We start from the raw sequence: 24,886 nt of genomic DNA on the forward strand, positions 1-24,886 counted from the left end.
TTCAGTCTCCTTTATGTACTCTTGTTTTTCTACCCATTTTAAAAAAGTTGATGATCGCCAAGACTCTAACTTCATCCCTCTTCTCACTTTTCACACAATCCCCAAATATATTCAAATGGCAGAATACTGTAACTCCCTAGATAGACTCACAGAAAATGACTAAATATTTTACAGAGCTACAAGAAAAAAAGCTGTAAAACTATTATGCATGATTACATAAGTCCAAACTGTCCCATTAATATTTATCTATGGATTTCCCATCAGCAAGCCCTTGTTAACAGATAGGCACCACATGTGCAAAGTAAATTTATGAGGAATAGAGAAAAAATTACAAATAGCTACTGTTCTCATTTTTCTAGACACTAGAAAGAGGCTTGTTTTACCGTTCACATTTGAAGTGTCTGCTCACCTTCTAGACTAGGGAACCATTCACTGCCTTCTTATCTGGGCACCTCTACAAGCTAAATAACACAGATGACTGGGCTATAATAGAGTTTGGGGAGAAAGAGGAGGATGGAGAGAAGGCGTACCACTCAAGAGCAGGGCAGGTTTGCCCGTGAGTCAGTGATAGCAAATTAATTCAGAAAATGGAGTACCAGGTTGTTATCTGTGAGGAGATAAAGGGGAGGATAAGAAAGGAAAGGAAATGAAAGTTTCAAAATGCTAAATATGGTTCTCCTACATCAAAACATTTCTGGTATGAGCTAATAATGTATTGCTACACAAAATACACGCTTTGCTATTAAATCAAAAAATGTATTTACATTTCTTAAATATGTATGTTAGGTAATGTAAGAAAATAAAAAAGAAGTTTTAAAAAGTCCAGAGTTAAGAGGAGAAAAGACAAAAACCATAAAGTAATATACTTTCAGTGTGTATGGGTGTATGTGTGGTGGGGGTGTATGTGCACATGTGCTATCAGCACATACAAAAGTAATTAGAATATCTGAAAACATGTGATGCTCTCTGGAGTTATCACCCAAGAGCAGAGTAGGTTTGCCCAAGAGTCAGTGACAGCAAACTAACCCAGAAAAATGAATTAGCAAGTTAACTTAGCTTCTGTATACCTGATACCAAAAAAGATCAAAGGCCCACTGTTATTGAGGGCAATAAACTATTTGCTAAAAATGACATTCAAAGACTAAAGTATATAGATTTCAAAATCTCCAGTAATAAAATGTGGATTGAAATTAAATTAGAAAACAAATGCCTTCCCAACAGAGAGAACCTGCATGATTGGAATAATTTCCAAATGATTTTAAAAGAATTTATTTTTCACTGGTTTGTTTTAGAACATATTCTGAATGCAAAAACTTTTTTTCAAGTTCAACACAGACCTCAGAAAACAGAAATTTTGTATGTTTGATTTCAGTTTGTCACCACTCTTGAGGGCAAATCCAAAGTTGTCTTTTCTACTTAATCTTTTCCCAAGGATATGAATAACAAAAGATGTCAATACAGAGAAAAAATTATATTGAATGAATTTCTATGTTTCTAAAACTACCTAATCAAATACATATATTTAATATATAATATATAAATAATCTATTTTAGAATTCTCATGAACATCAACTCATATCAAACATTAAGAACTCTTTTAGGAGTCCATTAGTAAATGAAATCATAGCACAAGAACTTTAAAGGAGTACAGAAAGAAATTATAGCACAAAAAATCATATGCTATTATTCCAACAGGAAGAACTCATTCATCAGTATTTTTTTCACCATGATTAGAATATCTAAAATATGCAGTATGACAAATCAGTAATATTAATAATCAGTAATGCTAGTAATCCTAGCAAATAGATAGTATATCTACATAGCATATATATCTATATAGCATATATATCATATACACTATATGCTAGGATTATAGGTATTATATATAGATACTATATGCTAGTATTACACTATACTTAGAAATAAGAGCTTTTCTAAAATATAAATTGGTACATTTAATTTGTTTAGCACTGGGCAACAGGTTTTCCTCTCCATTAGTCACTAAACAGATCTGTTCCAATGTACCAAAAAAGACACAATTAAACTTAAGAAAAATTAATTTAATTCATTTCTACTTTCTCTCAACTAAATTATAAACTGCCACATAAATTATCTAATTTAATCTTCACTATAACCCTCTTAAGACATTATGATTTTCAACTCAATAACAATCAAAGTTCAGCTGAGATAAAGTTTGTCCAAAATCTAACTTGCAAGTGGAAGAATAAGATGTGAACCCAATTCTCTTCTAATGCTAAATGCTCTGCTCCACAGCATGACTGTCCATTTAAAACTGTCCATCTCAGACATGACTACTGAGATCCTATTTCAACATCTACCAAGAGGCTCTATTTTCCACTCAGAGAATAAAAGGAGGAAAAGGTCATCATACCTAATAAAGTTTTATTAAAGCAAATGCCAATTTTTAAATTCATCTTTGGTTTAAATTTTCTAATTGTTAAGCTTTTCTGAAATACTATTTCAAAATAATTTACATTTCTGCACTGTAGGAAAACAAAGTCCCATATTCAATCATGAATATAAAGTCTAAAATTCATTCAATCACAGTGCTCAGATATCAGCAGCCTCCCACTTATATTGAATCAAATTCCCGAATACATTACATGTATTATTTACATCAGGCTTGCTAAAGTTATGAAGATTTTTGGAGCCTAAATGAGTGGAAAGATATACAAACTCCATATAAAATTGGCTGATAACTATATATGACTTTTTAACATTATTTTTTACTATTAACATACGAACTGATACTCCTTCAATCCCTATTTTGTAGCTACATTTCCTCTTCATCCCCAGTGGCTGTCAAATCATCCTGTATTTTATGATCTAAAGATATTTTATGACTAGCTCAGTTAACTCACCAGTGACACAATCCATGCTAGGCATGGACAGATGCACTCAGAATGATAAAGAAGGTCACTGGACTAAAGCACTCCATATTTAACTCCGCAGAGTCTTAAACACCTCAGAAAAATTTAAATTTAAGTCCTCTGTAAATTTAAGGAGAATGCTAAGATTAAAACTAAAAACCAAAGGCTCACACTTGTAATCCCCAGAACTTTGGGAGGCCAAGGTGGGCGGACTGCTTTGAGCTCAGGAGTTCAAGACCACCCTGGCCAACATGGCAAAACCCTGTCTTTACAAAAAATTTTAAAATGAGCTGGGTGTGGTGGTGTGGGCCTACAGTCCCAGCTACTTGGGAGGCTGAGGTGGGAGGATCACTTGAACCCAGGAGACAGAGGTTGCAGTGAGCTGAGATCACGCCACTGGCACTCCTGCCTGGGTAACAAAGCAAGACCTTGTCTCAAAAAAAAAAAAGAAGTAAAAATAAATAAAAGTAAAAACCCATGAAACACATTAGTTAAGCCGAATCAATATACATATATATATGGAAAAAAAATCCCATTTCATCAGTCAAAATATCTGTAAACAGAATCAAACTTTTACACATCCATACACATTGCTACTTTTTAAAGGATTTTGAATGTACTGAAAAGCGAAAATGCTTCAAAAAAGTTTATGGTGATTTGACAAAGAAAACTTCCGGTCCCTAATTTATCTGCTTTGAAAATTTTCATAAATCATGTTTGGTTAATGAGAAGATTCCACAACCATTTCATTAAAGATTTAAGGCAGACAGGTTGAGTGAGAAGACTACTAATTAAGTCTCTGCTAGAAACTAGGAAAGTTAAGCAAGCAAAGGTTTCTAATGAGGCAGGAGTTTCCAGATGAAATTTTGCAACCAAAAGAAAAGGCCTAATCTTCAAACTACTATGTAAGGCTTACGGGCTCTAATCTGCACCCAGTACCTGGGACACTTAGGGCAAGTACACTGATAATAAAACAGAATCTAAATTGAATACCATGCTCATCAATAATGAATATTCACCATCAAGTTATGATTCCAACTATGTGTATGCTACATTCAGAGGTAGCCAAAGTAAATTTTAAATTTTGAGGGTTCTGTTTTCAGCTTCTGGTGTGACTGATCTAAAATTCCATGTCTGTATAGTATCAAGGACTGCATTTAAACACACACACACGATGGCTACAAGTTTAGGATTGTTTAGGAAAGTAATTCACAGTTCTGGTTTTACAATCGTCAAGGATGTGTTGATCTTCTTTAAGGGGCACCAACGAATTCCACAAAAATTGTCACCATGTCTTCATTGTATTTAAACTTATGCCATATAACACTTTTAAAAAATTAATGATGAGGCCAGGTGCAATGGCTCGCACCTATAATCCCAGCAGTTTGGGAGGCCAAGGCGGGCGGATGGCTTGAGCTCAGGAGTTCGAGCTCAGCCTGGGCAACACAGCAAAATCCCATCTCTACCAAAAATACAAAAAATTAGCCAGGTGTGGTGGCACACACCTGTGGTCCTAGCTACTTGGGAGGTTGAGGTGGGAGGATCACCTGAGCCTGAGAAGTTGAGGCCGCAGTGAGCAAGATGGTGCCACTGTACTCCAGCAGGGTGACAGAGTAAGACCTGGCCTCAAAAAAAAAAAGTCAAAGATGAGGAAGGAAAATGGAAAATAACAAAACAGATTATTTCAATTCCAAATAGTATAGTAATATGTGTTTGAACATGAGTATATTGGCAATCACCTTTCTAATCAATCTTTAATATTGAATATAAATTTAATAATATAGTATTTAAGAACACTGTGATCCAGGAATCTATTTGAATATATCTAAACTACTAACATTATTAGGAAATAAATAAAATCAATAAGCTGTTCTCCCACCCACAAGGCCAAAGAAACCAAAAAGCCAAGAGCATTCTAAAGGCTCACCTTTTGTTGACTGGCTTTTCATCCTTTTCGTAGGGTCGGACAAACCATTTCCCAATCCTAACGAAGTTCTTATCCATTAGGCACCTAAAATAATGACATCAAGAATTACTTTTATAGTATCAACAACAAATTAGTAAGTCGCTGAAGCAATACACCAGATGAGATACATCACCAAAAATAAAAACACCACCAATTAAACTATCAAAATCTTTTATCACTTAAAAGTTTTACGTTATACTTCCCAAAAGAACTCTCGGACACTGGGCATAGAATCTTATGCCCACGTAAAACGGAAAACGTAAATGCAAGTAAGCAAAATAAATTGATTGATGTATTTCTAAAACATCTTACGCTTCAGAATTACTTCAAATAAAATCACACTTCTGCATAATTTCAATTCTTGCATCATCAAGAATGTTAGGAATATAGCATTTCTTAAGAGAACTTCAGAGATACTCGTCCAAGCCACTGACACCCATCTTCCAAGTGGTTTTTTTTTTTTTTTTTTTTTTAATGAGACAGAGTCTCTGTTGCCTAGACTGGAGGGCAGTGGTGCAATCTTGGCTCACTGCAGCCGCCACCTCCCAGGTTCAAGTAATTCTCCTGTCTCAATCTCCCAGGTAGCTGGGATTATGGGTGTGCACGACCATGCCTGGCTAATTTTTGTACTTTTAATAGAGACGGGGTCTCTCTTAAATGTTGAGCCAGGCTGGTCTCGTACTCCTGGCCTTAAGTGATCCACCCACCTCGGCCTCCCAAAGTGCTGGGATTACAGGTGTGAGCCACCGTGCCCAGCCCATCTTGCAAGTTTTAATGCTGGTTTTTTTTATTTTTTGGCTTGGCATGTGATAGGCAATGCTTTTTATGTGACAAGGATCTCAGTGACAAAAATACAGCACAGCTTTATCTTACGTATTTTCTTTTTGTAGGCACAATAAAGTACTTGATTATGGCTTTGCGAGAAACAAGGAATTGCAATTGTGTCTTCTATAATGAATATCTGCTTTACTCATATACAAGCTATGGCCCACTTCTGTATGTCATTTTAACATCAAATCACAAGGTATTCTAACATGTATTTTTGAAGACATGTTAAATGGCAAGTGAACCCAATTCTTGTAACAACAATAATACACACAATTCAGCTGAACTGACAACAATACAGAGAGTTATGACCAAGTTCACTCATGTACAGGCAAATAACAACTATATGTTAACTGTCACCTGGCCAACGGTGGATGTCATGGATTGTAAGGAGTATAACTGATTTTAAAAACATAAAAATGAGGCTGGGTGTGGTGGCTCATGCTTGTAATCCCAGCACTTTGGGAAGCCGAGGCGGGCAGATCACCTGAGGTCAGGAGTTAGAGACCAACCTGGCTAACATAGTGAAACCTCATTTCTGCTAAAAATGCAAAAAATTAGCTGGGCGTGGTTGTGCACACCTATAATCCCAGCTACTCGGGAGGCTGAGGCAGGAGAATCACTTGAACCCAGGAGGCAGAGGTTGCAGTGATCTGAGATCGCACCATTGCACTCCAGCCTGGGCAACAAAAGAGAAACTCCATCTCCAAAAAAATAAATAAATATAAAAATAAAAATATAAAAATGTGGGGGGACATGGGGGAAATGTGTACACTTGGAACTAGTGAAATACAGTTATCTCTAACAGTATTCAATGAAATTCTACATATTTTGTAAGAAAAGATATCAGAAGACTGAATGTGATTCTTCTATACAAGGTTCTACCTACCAGCAAAAGAGTTATATAGCAATTCTTTACTCCATATTGAGGCAATTCTGCACATGGCTTTTGCCTCTGTAATTTCCATACCATCAAGGAGGATGGAAACAATTCAAGCCCTCACCCAACTCATTACAGGTTAGATGGGTTAGTAAATGGTAATAGTTTCTGATGACCACAATGGAACTCCTTTTGGGCACAGTCAATTTGGAGAATCAATGTACCAAAAAGTCACTGGGCTCAACTGGTTTTACTTTGAAAATAAATTTCTACTGCAATCTTCATTGTTCACAATGAAGAAAATCATTTTCAGAGTAACCAAATATGTTTTCCTAAGGTTGTAAGTTAAAAAAAAAAATGCTTTTTAGGGGTAAAGAATGTGACTCCATTAAATTTAGAATAGGAAATATGGCACACCCACCCAAGGAGGAAGTACTCAAGAAGCAAAACTGAAGAAGTATCTCCACAGTTTATTCATTAGCTAACAGACTTAATTATATTTTTTATTAGAGTACATATAAACATATTTCCACTAGAACTCTAGTGTTTGACACCAAGTTTCTGCAATATTATCATCAATAACTGCTACCAGAATCACTATACCACCACTACCTGGTTGATTACCAGGCACAGTACCTCATTCAATTCTCGTAATAGTAATAAAAGATGGGTGTTACAATAGCAATTTTTATAGATGAAGAAGCTGAGGCACAGTGAGAATGTCATCCAGATAATAAACAGCAGAGTTGCACACAAGCCCAGGTATACCTGATCACAGAGCCAGGACATCTAATAATTAGCATACACCAACTCTCATGCTGTCACATTTTCCCAATTCTTTCCTTATTTCTTAAGTCCAAATGTACCTTGTAAATTACAGGTCTATTTAATGTGATAATGTTTCTTTATTCTCCAAAAGCCATTGTTAAATTGAAGGTGTATCTTAAAATTGATAATGCTAAGAATAAAAGCAATAGGGCACGTAACAGGTATGGCATCACATCAAACATTGAACAGTCTTCCACTAACACACATCCTCACTTAGAAAATACTGTTTTTAAAAATATTTATTTCCTCATATTATGTCTTGAAGGTCAGAATTCAAAAGAACCATTTATCCAATAACAAATCATAAATTTACAGTGTACAGAAAGAAAAATCCAAGGCTATAGACAGTATAATATGAAATAAAAGCAGATAAAATATCTGTGACTAAAGAGGACAATGTGTGAAAGTTTATCTGCTCTTCTATCAAATAAGTCACAAATTCTATATGCTGACTTCATTCCAGAAAAAACAACCAAGGTCTGGAGGGTGGAAGAGCAGTGCACAGTCAAGACCACTTAAGGACAAAAGCAAAAGGCAAAAAGGCTGATGAAAACGCTGTCAGAGAGTCCAACACTGTGTGAATAGATCTCCTTGAGTTTCCACTGCAGGTCACATTTCTTCATCAGGCAATGTCAACAAAAGGTTGTTATACACAAAACAGCCATGGAAAATACTAATGCTTCAATCTGAAAACCATGTGTTTCCAAATGAGAGTCACAGATAACTTACATGATTTTTCATTTGCTAATGAGATTCCCTGTGATCGATGATTTCCCACACAATGAAAGGAAAACATGACAGCAGAGAATTGCATGAAGTAGTGTTTTCACTCAGTTTTTTAAGTATTGTGGCAGAGATGGGAGATACACACAGAGTCCCTCCAAGATTAGGCAGTATAGAAAGTATTTCCACACGGTTATAGAAGAGATGAGAGAGAAGGTGTGCCTTTGCTAAGGAAGACCTAACTGATACATGGGAATATGTTGACTCAACAGTAGCCTATATAGAGGCCAAAGTCCTTGGTTCTCAAACGTTTTTGGGTCATGGATCTACAGTTTTTTAAAAAATTGGCGGGGCACGGTGGATCACCCCTGTAATCTCAGCACTTTGGGAGGCCGAGACGGGTGGATCACCTGAGGTCAGGAGTTTGAGACCAGCCTGGCCAACATAGTGAAACCCCGTGTCTACTAAAAATACAAAAATTACCTGGGTGTTGTGCTGGGCACCTGTAATCCCAGCTACTCGGGAGGCTGGAGCAAGAGAATCGCTTGAACCCAGGAGGTAGAGACAGCAGTGAACCAAGATCACACCACTGCACTCTGGCCTGTGTGAAGAGGGAGACTCCGTCTCAAAAAAAAAAAAAAAAAAAAAAAAAATTAATGAGCTAGGCATGGTGGCTCAGGCCCGTAATCCCAGCACTCTGGGGGGCCAAAGTGGAAGAACAGCTTGAGGCCAGGAGTTTGACACCAGACTGGGCAACACAGTGGAACCCTGTATCTACAAAAAACAAAAATTAGCTGGGTGTGGTCACGTACACCTGTAGTCCCAGCTACTCAGGATTCAGGGATCTGAAGTGGACAGATCACTGGAGCCCAGGAGGTCGAGGCTGCAATGAGCTGTGATGGCACCCTTGCACCCCCGCCAGGGTGACAGAGCGAGATCCTGCCTCAAAAACAAAACAACAACAAAAATTAATGAAAATCATTATAAATTATTTCCTCAGAAAAACGTGTGGAATAGCAAAACATCGTTCACAATTACATAGGGTTGGTAAACTATGAAGCATGTCCTTGGCTCTGAATTTCTATATTAAATACTACCACTAATGTCTATTAACCCTGCTTTGGCCTGAAATCTCTTTCTTCTCCCTTCTCCTCTAATTTGAATTCTATTCATTCCCTCTGTCCCGAATCAAGCCTGCACACTACTCTAACATCTACAAATCAGCACTTTCACCACTGAGTTGTAATGATTAAGTTCTACAGCTTAAAACTATCAGATAAAACTGATAGTTTTGTCAGGGAATAAAGTACAGACAGTGTCTGTCTTATTCACTGACAATATTCAACAAATATTTAACTACCCATTATGTAACATGCTTAAATGTATGCTCTATATTGGGAGGTGCTCAATAAATATATGAGAAATGAATGCCATATACCAAGGAGTATTTTCCTATTCATGTAATGCTGGTATTTTTCTTGTTTATAATCAGTAATCATGGGTAGTCTTGTACAGTTAGTTGAATTTTCTTATGTGTATGTATTCTCACTAATGCAACATTGGTGTTTGAGGGGAAAAAAATCTACGAACTTCACTTCTTTATAGCCCATCATATCCCACTGAAGATTAAAATCATAGCAGATTCATAGACACTAAAAAATGTTTAGTATGACCAGCACTGCTGCCCAAATGCTTTAATGATATTTTAAAGAATATAATTTGCAAATCTTTTAATGACAGATAATTCTAAGATATAAAAGTTACATCAGAAATATAATTTCCCATTTTTAAACTCTATCAATCTTTGAGGGTCAAAATTTATACTTAACTTCAAAAATAAATAAGTCAAGCAGACACACTCCATCTGCCAAAAATTGTTTCAAATCAATATCATCATAAATAGTGCTAAGACTATGTATCAATTAACCCTGGTTCTCTACTCAGTAAGTAATCCCAGTCATTATTATTGAGATTTTCTGAATGACTTCACTTTCCAAATATGATATAATGCTGTAAAGTAGTATAATATTATCTGGCAAGATCATTGTGATGCCAGATTTACAAAATGGTCTTTAAGCAATAGGAAATTATTTCTGTTCCCAATCCCCGCCACTTCCCCAAAATCACTGTTTCAAAAAGAAAAGAGCTGCTGAAAAATGAAAATGAAATCAGGCTGTGTGTATGTGTGTACCTAATGTTTCTGTGTCATGCCATATGGCTCTGAATAATTAAGCACACATGCAGCCTGATTCCGAAGTTGGCACCCCCAAACTCTAATCCCAAAGCCACAGGCAGATCTGACGTAAGATTACAAACGTCACCAGAGCAGCCACAGCCTAGCTCAGGAAGCCATTTCCCAGATGAGACAGTTGGGAGGTATAGAAGGCAGCCCACCACTAGCTCTGTTCTTTTCTGGGCCCTTCAAATTATTTAAGTATGACAGTTTTGATAGATTTCACTATCATAACTGCAACAAAATTACATCTTCTGTTAACCATGGAGTTACAGGGCAGTTCATATAGAATAGTTTTACATTACTTCATACTAGAATATCTCCACCAGCATCAAAGCCTTTTGCTCACCATTCCAATCCAAATCAAACATATATGCAAAGAAGTCTCCTTCCTAGAAACTACAATGCTCCCAAATCCTAAGCAAATAAAAGAAACCTACATAATCAAGTGGCTGAAGAAACTTTTCCCAAGTGATCCCTATATTTTCATTTTCTTTTTCTATTGAGACAGAGTCTGGCTCTGTCACCCAGCTTGGAGTGTAGGGGTGTGATCTCGGCTCACTGCAACCTCTGCCTCCCAGGTTCAAGCGATTCTCCTGCCTCAGCCTCCTGAATAGCTGGGATTACAGACACGACCCCCCACGCCTGGCCTATTTTTGTATTTTTAGTAGAGATGGGGTTTCACCATGTTGGTCAGGCTGGTCTTGAACTCCTGACCTCATGATCCACCTGCCTCAGCCTCCCAAAGTGCTAGGAGTAAAGGCATGAGCCACCGCGCCAGGCGATCCCTATATTTTCATTACTTTAGGCTACTACTGTGCCCTAGTGGATATAATCTCCTCTCGCCAGGCAAGCCCTATTAATCCCATCCTCTCTAACATGCCTGTCCGGTTAGCCTCTTTCACAGGCCTAGCCTCACCTGAAATGTCCATTCTAATGTAATTTCAAAAACTTTATCTCTCCTCTAGTTTTATATTTTTAGTGTCCAATCTCATTCTCCAACTACCAAATTATGTACTTATTTATTTATGTTTAGAGACAGAGTCTCACTCTGTTGCCCAGGGTGGAGTGCTGTGGCAGATCAGAGCTCACTACAGCCTCAAACTCCTGGGCTCAAGCCATCCTCCTGCCTTGGCCCCGCAAAGAGCTGGGACTACAAGTGCACATGTCACCACAATCAGCTAATTTTTATTTTTTATTTCTTTACTTTTAATTTATTTTTATTTAGAGATGGGGGTCTCACTTTGTCGCCCAGGCTGGTCTCAAACTCCTGGCCTCAAGCAATCCTCCTGACTCAGCCTCCTGAGTAGCTAGGCTTAGAAAGGCAAAAGCCGCTGCTCCCAGATCAATTTTGTTTTTTTTAATTTAAAGTCTTAATTCCTTCCCTTGACCAAAAAATATCCAATAAATATCTGATTAGTCTCAGGTTGAATGTTTCTTTCTAGACATTTACAAACAGACATGTGCTTTCAGTCACTTGTCTCTACGGTATTTGTACTGTCTCTTTCATTAAAGTATATGCTCCTTAAGTCTAAAGACTCATTCTCCTACTTTCTTTAGAGAAATAAACACTGTTATTTCAATAAAGTTGGTATTTATTGATTACTGATTTCTTGCTCCTGTTATCACATTATACCCAAGGACTCTCAATGTTACAGTATTACCTCACGATTTCTTCAACTAGGGTGGTACATCCCACCCTGCTCCAGTGAATATGTAATTCTGAAATCCCTTCACCACCACATCCAAGGCCATTGTTCATTTGCTTTTTTTTTTTTTTTTTTGAGATGGAGTTTCACTCTTGTCACCCAGGTTGGAGTGCAATGGCACAATCTCGGCTCACTGCAACCTCCACCTCCCGGGTTCAAGTGATTCTCCTGCCTCAGCCTCCTGAGTAGCTGGGATTACAGGCATGCGCCACCACACCTAATTTTGCATTTTTAGTAGAGACAGAGTTTCATCACGTTGGTCAGGCTGGTCTCAAACTCCTGACCTCAGGTGATCCACCTGTCTCGGCCTCCCAAAGTGCTGGGACTACAGGCATGAGCCACGTGCCCGGCCTCATTTGCCCCTTGATAATCACCTCTATTGCATCATCTGCATTACAATAACACAACATATTGAAAGATAGGAAGAGACAAATATAATGCTATTGTTATCATAATTGTAATTCCAATTTTCCCCACATTATTTTCACTGTATTTTCCACGTAAAATATCTTAACTCTAAACACTGAATCTTGGCAAATAGAGCAGCTTTGGGCCAAAGGCAATTTTACAGCTGTGTTATAAACTATCATGGGGTAAATACACTAACAACCCATTAGTACAGCAGCAGCAGCTGACTGCTCTTAAGAGCCGTTATGTTTTACAAATATCAGATACCCACAGATTAAAGTCTCCCTAAGTAAGTATGGACATGATAAAGCATAACAACTTCAAAAGACCCAAGTAATCTTCTCTTGTATGCAAAGCAATCATTTGCATTTTAGAGGGAAAAAAAATGAGCTTTCTATTGAAATTAACTTATATATTTTATTCTAAAAAGTTAAGAAAATTTAAAGTATACTACTGCACATAATGCCAATTTGACAGCACCGTGTCAGACCTTTTAAATATTTCTACATAGCTAGAAAAGCAAGACTTTCCTAAGTCCCATATGTGGTACAAATCACTGAAGCACCAAGAAAAACTCTTCAGAAGTTTTTGAACTACACATATTTTCTGGCTTTTTAAAACCTTTTACCTCCAATATTTTATTTTGATAGAGTTAGGTGAAAAGGATATGGTATATTATGAAAACTTATACTAACTATCCTAACAAAATAACAGCCATTAGGTCTGCAATACTAAAAATGCCAAATGAAGAAACCCTTGAAAAATGACCGCAGATTTTTTCTTCCCAACATCTATTGATAGCCAAAGTACTTTCCCCTAAGGAGTGTGAGGCAATCTGAACTTAAAATACAAAGTGTAACCTTTGAGAAGTTCATCATAAATACCTAACAAAATTTCCCTAAATTGAAGACTGATGAAGAACAGTCTGAACTGGTGCATTATTAGAAAGGGGGGAAGGATAGAAAGAAGTAGAGGGGACTAGCAGAGACTCTACATAAGTAAAAACTACATTAATGGTATTTTATCATTCCGGGCATTTTTCAAACAAAAAAAAGATAAGTGATCATTAAGAAAATAGGAAGCACATTTACTTTCTCAAAAGAGAGGAAAAACAAGCGTAATTGCATGATCTAAAACTATAAAATTCAGAATGTCTAAATACTCTCAGATACTGAAATTCTGACAAATTACAAATTAAAAAATGACAAAAAGAAGTCAATAAGACTCAAAGTTTTAAAAACCAGGTATAAATATAGCCATAGGTATGTTTCAGAAACGTATCTGTTTCAATAACATAACTGGCCAGCTGTCTGGAAGACAGATTACAGTAACAGAAGGCGAAGATAACTCAATTAAGAGGTATGGTAGATATATTCTTTTCCCAAACGTACACTATCCCAATGTATATACTATATAAATAAATGCTATCCCTTTCTGTCCCACTGATATCAAGCCTGGCCATGTACTTTCGGTATCTTCCTACTGAAAGATGATACCTTGCCATGCATTAGATCTTAAGCTTGGTGCTGAATGTCTCGGCCAATGAAATGTGAGCAGAAATGGGACATACCATTTCCAAGCAAAAGCATTAATGGGCGACTATGTGCTCCGCCACTGCTCTGTGCTCTCTACCATGGACCCACCAAGTCCTACTCAGGAGGGTGCCCTGTCAACATGAGTTGCGGAGGGAAGAGGATATAGTACTATAATCAATTACTCACAATGAACACGAAATAAACCTCTATTGGATGAGCTAGTAAGATCTTTCAGGTCTTCTGTTACTACTGCATAACTGAGCCTAACCTGACTGAATACGTCATAAAACATTTATGGTATCCTGAAGCAGGCCAAAATGAAGAGAATGTGACCAATTGGATGGACATCTGGAAGGCAGGCAAGAAAAGGCGAGGAATTCAACATTATATATTAAGAACCACAAACAGAAAAAGAAAAATTCAGGAGGGTCGAGATATCAAAAAGGCCATCACATGGATGCAGAACTGGTTGCGTTATAAATGATCCCAAAGAACAGAGTTAACAAAGAAATGAAAGTTAGAGGAAGACGGACTTCTGCTCAGTGTAAGACTTTCTAATATTAAGTACTCTTTAAAGATAAAAAGAACTCTTTGGGAAACTGTGCTTAACAAAAAGTATATATCCAGTAAAAAAGATATAACGCCGGGTGCAGTGGCTCACGCCTATAGTCCCAGCAGTGTGGGAGGCCGAGGTGGGCAAATCACTTGAGGTCAGGAATTCAAGGCCAGCCTGGCCAACATGGTGGTACCCCATCTCTACTAAAGATACAAAAATTAGCCAGGTGTGGTGGTGGGTACCTGTAATCCCAGCTACTGGGGAGGATGAGGCAGGAGAATCGCTTGAAACTGGGAGGCAGAGGTTGCAGTTAGCCAAGATCGCGCCACTGGACTCCAGCCCAGGGAACAGAGCGAGACTATGTCTCAAAAAAAAGAGGGGAAAAAAAAAGATACTATAGAAAGGGATTCCAGAATTACTTGGGCAAATGGGATTCCAGAATTAGCTGGGTAAATGGACTATGTGACTTTTAATGTTTGTCTCCAACTCTGAAAAGGTAGTATCAACACTTCTGTTAGCTAGTATCAACAGCAGTTAACCATTTATTGAGCTCTTAAAATGAGAAAGGTACTGTGCTGAGCCAAAGAACCCCTCCATCACCATGTTACTGGTGAAGGAACACGAGCTCAGCAGGCTTTAGTCACTGGCATGTGTCACACACTTAACTGGCAGAACTGAGACCCAAAATATCTCTTATCTCTGAAGGAAGTGAAGAAAAGGACTTAAACAAACATGTACCCCGAAAAAGAGACATAAAATTAAAGCTAACTATGTTCTCTTCTGTCTGATATCTTTATGGAAAATGCTCCTGAGTAAGTAGCAGTGACCTTTTCGGTGTTTTTAATGGACTGATGACCCTAGCTAGATATATACAATATAGTTTCAACAAACACTGAAGAGTTACAGGAGAACTGAGTAAGTGAAAGATGAAAATATTTGAAGTCACATTACTGTAGAATTTAAAATATTCTACACAGCATCAATATAAAATTAGCTCAGCACCAATCAATAGCAATGACAAATGAAATTGTATTATTCTGTGAGAAATTTCCTTAATTTCTATAGTAAAATTATTTTTCAATAACTCACTTCAGCGACATTATTCTGTATACAATAGAAATTGCAGCCTTTTGGAAAGAAGGTCAATTTATATGGCTCCTGCTTAGCTGTGAGAGATTCTCAAGGTAGTAAATGAAATTCCCTTTTAATTAAACCTATCTTAGGCTTAAAAAATAAAAAGCAGAAATAATAGATCACAATACAAACTTTGTTAACATGCGAACTAAGGAAAAAACGGCTGGGGATCCACAAACACTCTCCAAGTGATAAAGTCCTTGATGATCTGTTTTAATAACCTCAGTTCAGCTGGGCGCTGTGGCTAATGCCTATAATCCCAGCACTTTGGGGGGCCAAGGAGGGAGGATCACAAGGTCAGGAGTTCGAGACCAGCCTAGCCAATATGGTAAAATCCCATCTATACTAAAAATACAAAAATTAGCTGGGCATGGTGGCACGCGCCTGTAGTCCCAGCTGCTCAGGAGGCTGAGGCAGGAGAATTGCTTGAACCTGGGAGGCAGAGGTTGCAGTGAGCCGAGATCATGCCACTGCACTCCAGTCTGGGCAACAGAGTGAGACTCCGTCTCAAAACAAACAAACAAACAAAAACCCTCAGTTGTAGCTTTCAAGCCAGAAACTCTCAATATCCACATCTTATCTGAATAGAAATGAAAAGACATAACATAAAATTGCCAGGAATTAGATAGTAAACTGTATCTCGATAAATTCATATTATACACAGATTTTTCAAAGACTACAATAAACGGTTGTACAGATATCCAATATTTTGGCTTCCCTGGGTCTCACTGGAAGAATTGTTGTGGGCCATACATAAAATATATTCTACCACTAACACTAACAATAGCTGAGCTTTTATATAAAAAAAAGGGGGGGGGGGCGGAAGCCGTGCATAATTTTCATGATATCCACCACCACAGATAAGCAAGCATATATTAGTCCTTCCAACTTCTATTGACAATGAATAAACGGAGCCAACAACAATTATTTAAATTTGCTTTCCTATCTCATAAGCAGGGTAATTTTCATTCACAGAACAAAGCTACCTAAGTTTGATAAGAGAAAATTATCTTAAAGAACAACAGGATTAGTACCATTTTTCAGAAGAATCTGAAGTCATCCATACAAACTGTACAAAGATGGTTTGTTTGATCATTATTTTCTAAAAGAAAAGATGTTTTATTTGTTTCAAAATTAGCTCCTGTAGGAGGGTTCAAATAGAGCATTCTGGAACTACTTTAATGAAATTTGAAAGAATACAAATCAAAGTATGTAAAATAATAAATTTACAGTGAAAATAGTTACTGGCATTAACAGTATGGGAGGCATTATGTGGCACACATGATATATATTTATTATCCAGCAAAAGCTCACAGTACATGGTGTCCTGTACTTAATTATTATATGTTAACTAAGGCTTAGTGAGATTAGGGTAACTGTCCAAGAAACAGCCCCTGAAATAAAGCCAAGGAATACTAATATTCTTTAGAACTATCCCAAACTTTATATGTCATAATTAATTTCCTGTCTTTGTTTGTTTGTTTGACACAGGGTCTCACTCTGTTACCCAGGCTAGAGTGTGGTGGAATGAACACAGCTCACTGCAGCCTCAACCTCCTGGGCTCAAGCAATCTTCCCACCTCAACCTCACAAGCAGCTGGGACCAGAGGCGCACACCATCATGCTTGGCTAACTTTTAAAATTTTTGTAGAGGCATGGTCTCACCATGTTGCCCAGGCCGACAATTTTCTTATAAATAATAAAGTTTAATTTGACCTGACTTCAATTTCCAACAAAAATTCTGAATTCATGAGCTAAAAATAAATGAATTACCTGCATTTCCCCTCCCTCCCAGTTTTTCTGCTCTTCTAATTGTCTTTCAACAAAGAAACATGCTACCATTGCCAGTACAAAACTTAAAAGAATATAATTCATCTTCGCATTTGTTCGTATGCTTCTGAAAGGAATAAATCTTGATATTTAAAAAAACACACAGTGAGCTACAATTTTAAAATATACTTTGTTCCACATACCTTATAACTTTGTATAAAAAGAATTGTGCTTAAAGGTGTGTTAATTATTGCAGAGATATCAAGAGCTTTATTCTGGTACAGGATTATGGCAACAGTAAGTTTTCTACATTTTCTTGGATAGAGTTTGTGTGTACTTTTTTTGTTCTACAGTAGGAGACAGAATTACCAACTATTTCGAATACTTAAGAGTACTCAACTCTTAAATCAATGGTTCCACATTCATACTATGCCTTAGTAACAGATGATTTCTACATCTACTCCAAATCACAGATTTGGAGGAGTACTCAGAGAAGCTATAGTTGAGAATGAGAAATAGAGGAATCTTCGGTGAGAAAAGTCTTTCTGAGCAACTGAAATAACATATCAACTGTAGCTCAAGTATCCTAAGCAGTTATATTATAGCGGTAACCACCCTAGCAAACAGCTTGGATAAGAAACTGGAAAGTCCTTTCAGCTTTGATTACCTAAAAGTACTACATATAGATTCAGGAAGAGAAGTAAAAAGTTTTTGTCATACAAGCTCTTAATGAACCCATTCTTTGTCAGCTACTTCTCCCCTCAAAATACTATTCAGAGCCTGGAACATATCCTTATGCCAGAAAGTAAGGGGATGCTCCAAGGATGGGATCGTGTCAAAAGGACATAGGAGTGAGCCATGACAAAGAGGCTTCCTCTGACCAAACCTGGAAGAATTTAAGCACCAAAATAAATGATGGTAAAAATCAACTATAATCCATTGAATAAAATAACAACCCATGGGTTCCAATTTACATAGCAAGATAAATAAATAGGGAAATAAAATGGAAGAAAATGAAAAAGTTCTTCCTTACAACAGGATGCTGACTAATAAAAGTAGAAAGAGTGGTGGCATTTGAAAATTAACATTATAACCATAATGGTAATAAATGATTTAAGCAAGGACTACCAATATGGGCTAAAACAAATAAATGAAAATTTGATGAGAAATGGAATAATTACACAATCTCATTGTATCTGGCCACAAATTACTTATTAATTACAAATAACAAAATTGATAAAAATAATAGTTAACAAAATACTTACTAGTTTATAGCGGAGAAACTTGACAGAACATTACCTCAGTCAAGTGACAGAACATGTTAACATCACTAATAATGGGACACTGATGATATGAGCCTACTGAAAATACAACATCACTTCTATGGTATTCCTACTACTAATAAAAAGCATAACCTGAATTTAAGCATGAGAAAACTATCTACAACTGAAAATCAATATAAGGTTTGAACTCATCAAAAATATCGATGTCAAGAAAGAAAAAAAAGGCTAAGGAACTGTTCTGGATTTAAAGAGACATGAAAACTAAATATAATGTATGATCAAGGATTGAATCTTAGGGGGTTAAGCTATAATGGATGTACCTGGGACAACTGATGACATCTGAATTGAACTAGGTGTTAGATAATGGCATTTTATCAATGTTAAATTTCCTAATTTTTATTATCGTACTGTACTAACATACCTTTGTCCTTAGGAAATATACACCAAATACTTAACGGTAAAAAAGAACATCAAGCTTGAGCTTACAAATATACAAATGGTTTAGGGAATACATTTTGAAAATAAAAAGTACCGTTAAAGGGCAGGGAATATGGGAGTTCTTTGTACCATTCCCAAAACTTCTCTAAATTTCAAATTATATCAATAGAAAGAGAAACTAAAGATTTATATAATTTAATTTTCATACTAGTAATAAATCACTGCAAGTGAAAAGTTTTTGAAAATTACAGGAAACTGTCAGTATCTAGCAATATACTTGGTTGTCTGCAAACCACTGTCTGCTGTTCCTTCTCTTACCTTTCTAACAGATTGTGGATCGCTTTGAAGAGCAGCGTCCTACATTCATAGGAAAGGCCATTTTCCCAGAGTCCTTCTTCCACAACTGAAAAAAATAAAGAAAAAAGAAAAAAACAAAACAGTAAAAAGGACATCCAAATAAAAAGAAACTTTTGAAACATTTTTCTAAAGCAAAGTTCATGAGTTAATTTAAATGACTTAAATAATCTCACACCGAAACAGAGAGTGGAATTTAAGTATTTGCCCAAAGTTATAAAATACTTATGTACAAAAAAGAGTAATGTGTCTTGGTTTTAAAGTCTGAAATATGAGGCATGGTGCAACACTCCTCCCATAAATGTCTTTACAATCTGCTTCTTGAAAGGTTAAAATCATTTAAAATTCTCAAATTAATCTACTTAAGAGTATCACAAAGACTAATTTTGTTAAAGTTCTATTTAAAGGTAAAAAAGAATGTTACAAATTAATAGTAAAGTTATAAAATGTTTTATAGAGGGAAAATCAAAAGGAAAAAATTCCAGAAGTGTCAGATTGACACAAATGTCTTTACATGTTTTGAAGGTCTAAAGGACATGATTTTAGAGACTGTCAGGAAATCACATCTTCCCAGAATATCAAATTTATTTCCTAAATTTATAATTTTGTTATTGTTTGACATTTTGTGAAGTATCTTGTTTGCCTCTGAAATTTCAACACTGAGCAACAAGTAACTCCAACACCAAAAGAATCCAACGTCTTAACAATGCCCCATGCATTCCTAAAATTACTTTTATTTTCATAAATATATAAAGATACAAAATGTCCTAGAAGACAATTAATTTCCTTTTAAATTACACCAGTTCAATGCAAGATAGCAAAAAATTGGAAGGATGAAAACATTTACAGAAGAAAAATTTCCTCTCTTGTTATCTTGACAAAAGCACTCAGAGGAGAAAATTCTGACAGAATTAAAACACACATTATATCCACAAGGCATATTTAATGCTTTTACCACACCAGCAGACATACCAAAATGCATCTCCATATTCTCAAATCAGACAGCATTTGAAAAACTACATTCGGCCTTTTATCTATTAGACTTTCTGAAAATTACAAAGCTGAATTTTTTTTTCTTGGTTATGTCAAATAACTTTTTGTCTTCCTGCCTATGTGGCTAGTCCTGATTTACCAAATTTTCCCAAAGCAATCTCTGTCTAAAACAGTTATGTTATTTATAGCAAGAGAAATAAAGTACAGCAAAGAGAAAAACATTCCTGCTAACAACTGGGAGTCTTTGCTAAAGACAAAACATTCCGAAATTTCCAACAATGCTCTGCAGGTATCATGAATCTATGTTCCCTCTGACACATTTATCCTTTGGGTAGAACTTTTCTGGGTTTGAAAGAGAGTTACTATCTCAATAAAAAGAACACCCCACATTAATTTGCTTTTCTTTCCGAATGTATTTCACTGACCCTGAGGCACCATCAAGTTTAAGATACACCATTATTTTGCAAACCACCAGGAGAAGAGGGGAAGGTGACAAACTATAACATCATTCCTAACACTTACAATTTTCACTTTCCAATTATTCAAAGAGCTCCTTTAAACTTATTGAGTCCTATTCATCATATTCCACTATTATGCATACATAAAACAGATCATATAAGCAAAATAAATTAGTTAAAAATTCCTAAAACTACATCAATATTCCAAGTCTACCTCTTCTGAATCACTCTTCAACCCAGTCACTGGTGCAGTATTTTCCTACATAATCATTCTCTGTGCCATAAAGAGTGCTGGTGACGCAGCATTTGTGAAGAGTGTGCCACTTTTATTTCCAGAGTTTTCTTCCACTGGTGACACCTATTCAGCCCACTGTTTTAAACTTCTGATATTAAAATCTTCAAATATACTTTAAAATAGGGGGCTGGATGTGGTGGCTCACAACTGTAATCCCAACATTTTGCGAGGCCGAGGCAGAAGGATTGCTTGAGCTCAGGAGATCAAGACCAGCCTGGGCAATACAGCCAATTCCTGCCTCTACCAAAAAAAATTAAAAATTGGCCAGGTGTACTGGTGCACACCTGTTGTACCAAGTACTCTGCAGGCTGAGGTGGGAGGATTGCTTGAGCCCAGCAGGGTCAAGGCTGCGACGAGCCATGATCATGCCACCACTGCACTCCAGCCTGCGTGACAGAGTGAAAGACTGTCTCAAAAAAAAATAAATAAAAAGGAAGGAGGGAGGGAGAAAGAGAGTGGGGGAGGAAGGGGAGAAGAGGGAGAGGGGAGTGGGGGGGGAGAGGGGAGGGGAAGAGGGAGAGAGAAGGGGGGAGAGAGAGAAAGAAGGGAGATAAAAATAGAATAACTAGTCCCAATAAATCCCTAAGCCAAATTATCAACATTATGTCTCCTGCTACAACCACCCTTTTTGATTATTTTGATATACTTTATGGCAAATCCCACTCTTAAATACTTCAGTGTGCATCAAATCATATTCTAAGCAAGGTCTGCCAATTATCTCTTAAGTCTTCTTTGATCAAGTACTGCCCATTTCCTTTTTTTAAAACATGCAGTTGACTTGGTGAAGGAACCAGATTACTTGTCTTAATATCTCATATTCACATCTAATTCCTTCCTCATGATATCATCATTTTGCAAGTTTTAATGTTGGTGTTACCTTGACCTTGTCAGAGGATGTCAAAGGAAAGTTTACCAACAGCAAACTCTCTGAAATCATTCTCAAATACTTTGTCAAATGAAATACTGAGGTGTTACAGCTCTCCAGGCATGCACTGTGGAACACTGAACAATGAGCATGCACAGGCAATGTCAACTTTATCACAATTGCTGTATAGCTGACACGATTTTAATATATCATTAAAATTTAATGCTGATTTCTACAATTTTAAAATAGAACCTAGAATAGACTTATTTCTTCAAAAAAAGAACAACAACCACCAAAAAAACACTTAAGAGAGTAATTAACCAAAACCTACAATTAACATCATACTTAGTGGCAAAAGACTGAATGAACGGTAAGAATATCTGCTCTCATTATTCCTATTCCACATTATACTTGAATTTCATCCAATACAATAGGGCAAGAAAAAGAAACAACAGGCATACAGATTGGAACGGAAGAAATAATTGTCTCTATTTACATATGACATGACTGTCTATTAGAAAATCCTAAAGAATCAACAGAAAAAATCTACTAGAACTAAAACAGAGTTTAGCCAAATCACTGAATACAAGGTCAATAGACAAAAAACAATCACATTTCTATATTTAGGAATCAGTAATTAGAAACTGAAATTTTTTAAAGTACCATTTACAGTAGCACCAAAACTCATAAAATCTTTGGGTATAAATCTTACAAAATATGCTGAAACTACAACACTAACAAAAGAAATAAAAAAGATAAATTGACCACAAACTAGAAAAATTCTTGATGCCAATTCTTCTCAAACCAATCTATAGAACCAACTCAATTCCAATAAAAAATCCCTGCAGAATGTTTTATAGAAATAGACTAGCTAAGTCTATATATTTATATGAAAAGATAAAGGAACTAGAATCACCAGAACAATGTGGTAAAAGAAAAATACAGAAGTACTTACATCAATCCAGTTCTAGGTTTATTATGAATTAGGATGGAGTAAGCAAGCCAGCACAGTACTGTAGAAAGGATACACATCAATAGAACTGAGTTCAGGAATTGAGCCACAAATTCATTTTTTTAATTCAACAAAGGTGCCAAGGCAATTCAGTCAATTCAGTAAAGGAAGAAATGAAAAAGAACCTCAAATTACACAGAAGAAGTAACTCAAAATGAGATCACAGACCTGAACACAAAACCTAAATCTGATATTTCTAAAATACATAGGAGATAAATTTTGGGAGCTTAGGGTAGACAAAAATTTATTAGATATGACACCAAAAGCATGATCCATAAAAGAAAAACTGATAAACAGAGTTTCATCAAAATGAAGAACTTCGGCTCTTCAAAAAATATGGGAAAGTTATGTTAAGCTATGGAAAAGACATGCCACAGATGGGGAATAAACAGTTACAAATCACATATCTGACAAGGACTTGTATTCAGAATACGTTACTTTTTTTTTTTAATCTCAAAACTTAACTACCAAAAAAACCCACAATTTTTAAATGGGCAAAAGATTTGAACAGACGGTTCACCAAATAAGACACTAGATGAATGGCAAATAAGTATATGAAAAAGTGCTCAACACCTCATTAGTCATTAAGGAAATGTAAATTAAAATCACAATGTGATATCATTATCCATTAAAATGGCTTAAAAGAAAAACTGACAATTCTACGTGCTGATTAACATATAGAATACAGTAGCCAGAACTGTCATATTCTGCTGGCTGGAATGCAAAAACAGCACAGCCACTTTGGAAAAGGTGCCTTTGGCAATATTTTGTAAAGTTAAACATACACTTACCATACAACCCAGCAATATCCCTTTGTAATATTGTGAAATATATATTTGGTCCTGTTTCCTGACATACAGCTCCTAAAATCCTTGAAACCTCTAGAGTGCTAAGAATGTTTTTGGTACACTAGTGGCTAAAGAAATGACAGGGGGCCTAGCTAGCCTCAGGATGAGGGCTGATTATCAGGGAAATAATCATGTGACCAGAGGGTTAGAACTTTCTATCTCAGCTCCCTATTCCCCAACCCCCACCCTGACCTCTAGGGAAAAGGCTGAAAGTTCAGTTGATCACTAATGGACAATTAACAATGATTTAATGAATCAAGCCTACATGATTATATAATGAAGCTTTCATAAAAACCCAAAAAGGCTGAGTTCTGACAGCCTCAAAATAACTGGTCACATGGAGGTTCTTGGAGGGTAGCGCACTCAGAGAAGGCATGGAAGCTCCTGCCCCTCCCTACATACCCTGCCCTATGCGTCTCTTCCATTTGGCTGTTTTCTGTACCCTGTGTAATAAACCAGTAAACTTAAGTAAAATTTTCCCCTGAGTTCTGTGAGCCATTCTAGCAAATTAACAGAACCCAAGGAGGGGGTTGTAGGAACCCCAGATTTACAGTCAATTGGTCAGAATCTTTGGAAGTCCAGACTTACTCCTGGCATCTGAAGTCCCACAGTCCTGTGGGACTAAGCCCTCAACCCGTAAGATGGGATGCTATCTCCAGGTAGACAGTGTCAGAATTGAATTGAATTAGAGGACACCCAGGTAGTGCCCCCTGCAGAACTGATTGATTACCTGATGCAGGGGAAACCCCTGGCTCTCCACCTCTGCAACATTTGGTCACAGAAGTGTTTTGTGTTGTGCGAGTACAGTAGGAGAAAAAGAGGTTGTTTTTCCCTAGAACCTTACATCCTTCTAGGTATATACTCAAGTTTGGAGGATGTAAG

The 24,886-nt window shown here is 36.7% G+C and overlaps 1 protein-coding gene across 5 annotated transcripts in view; it reads right to left on the minus strand.

Annotated features, from left to right (window-relative positions):
* The window catches only part of MED13L (mediator complex subunit 13L), a 319,228-nt gene that overhangs the window by 134,020 nt on the left and 160,322 nt on the right, over nt 1–24,886 (minus strand). For 3 of the 5 annotated variants that reach the window (XM_045366651.3, XM_005572338.5, XM_045366652.3), the window contains 2 exons: nt 19,498–19,582; nt 4,819–4,902 (listed from right to left, as the gene is read on the minus strand). The exons of 1 other annotated variant lie outside the window; for it this stretch is intronic. In XM_045366651.3, the coding sequence (XP_045222586.1) occupies nt 4,819–4,902; nt 19,498–19,582 (169 nt within the window). The remainder of the gene's footprint in view (nt 1–4,818; nt 4,903–19,497; nt 19,583–24,886) is intronic. One more of the 5 variants, XM_045366653.3, reaches the window with a different exon arrangement.

The sequence above is a fragment of the Macaca fascicularis genome, chromosome 11 (assembly GCF_037993035.2).
Source record: "Macaca fascicularis isolate 582-1 chromosome 11, T2T-MFA8v1.1".
Lineage (NCBI taxonomy): Eukaryota > Metazoa > Chordata > Mammalia > Primates > Cercopithecidae > Macaca > Macaca fascicularis.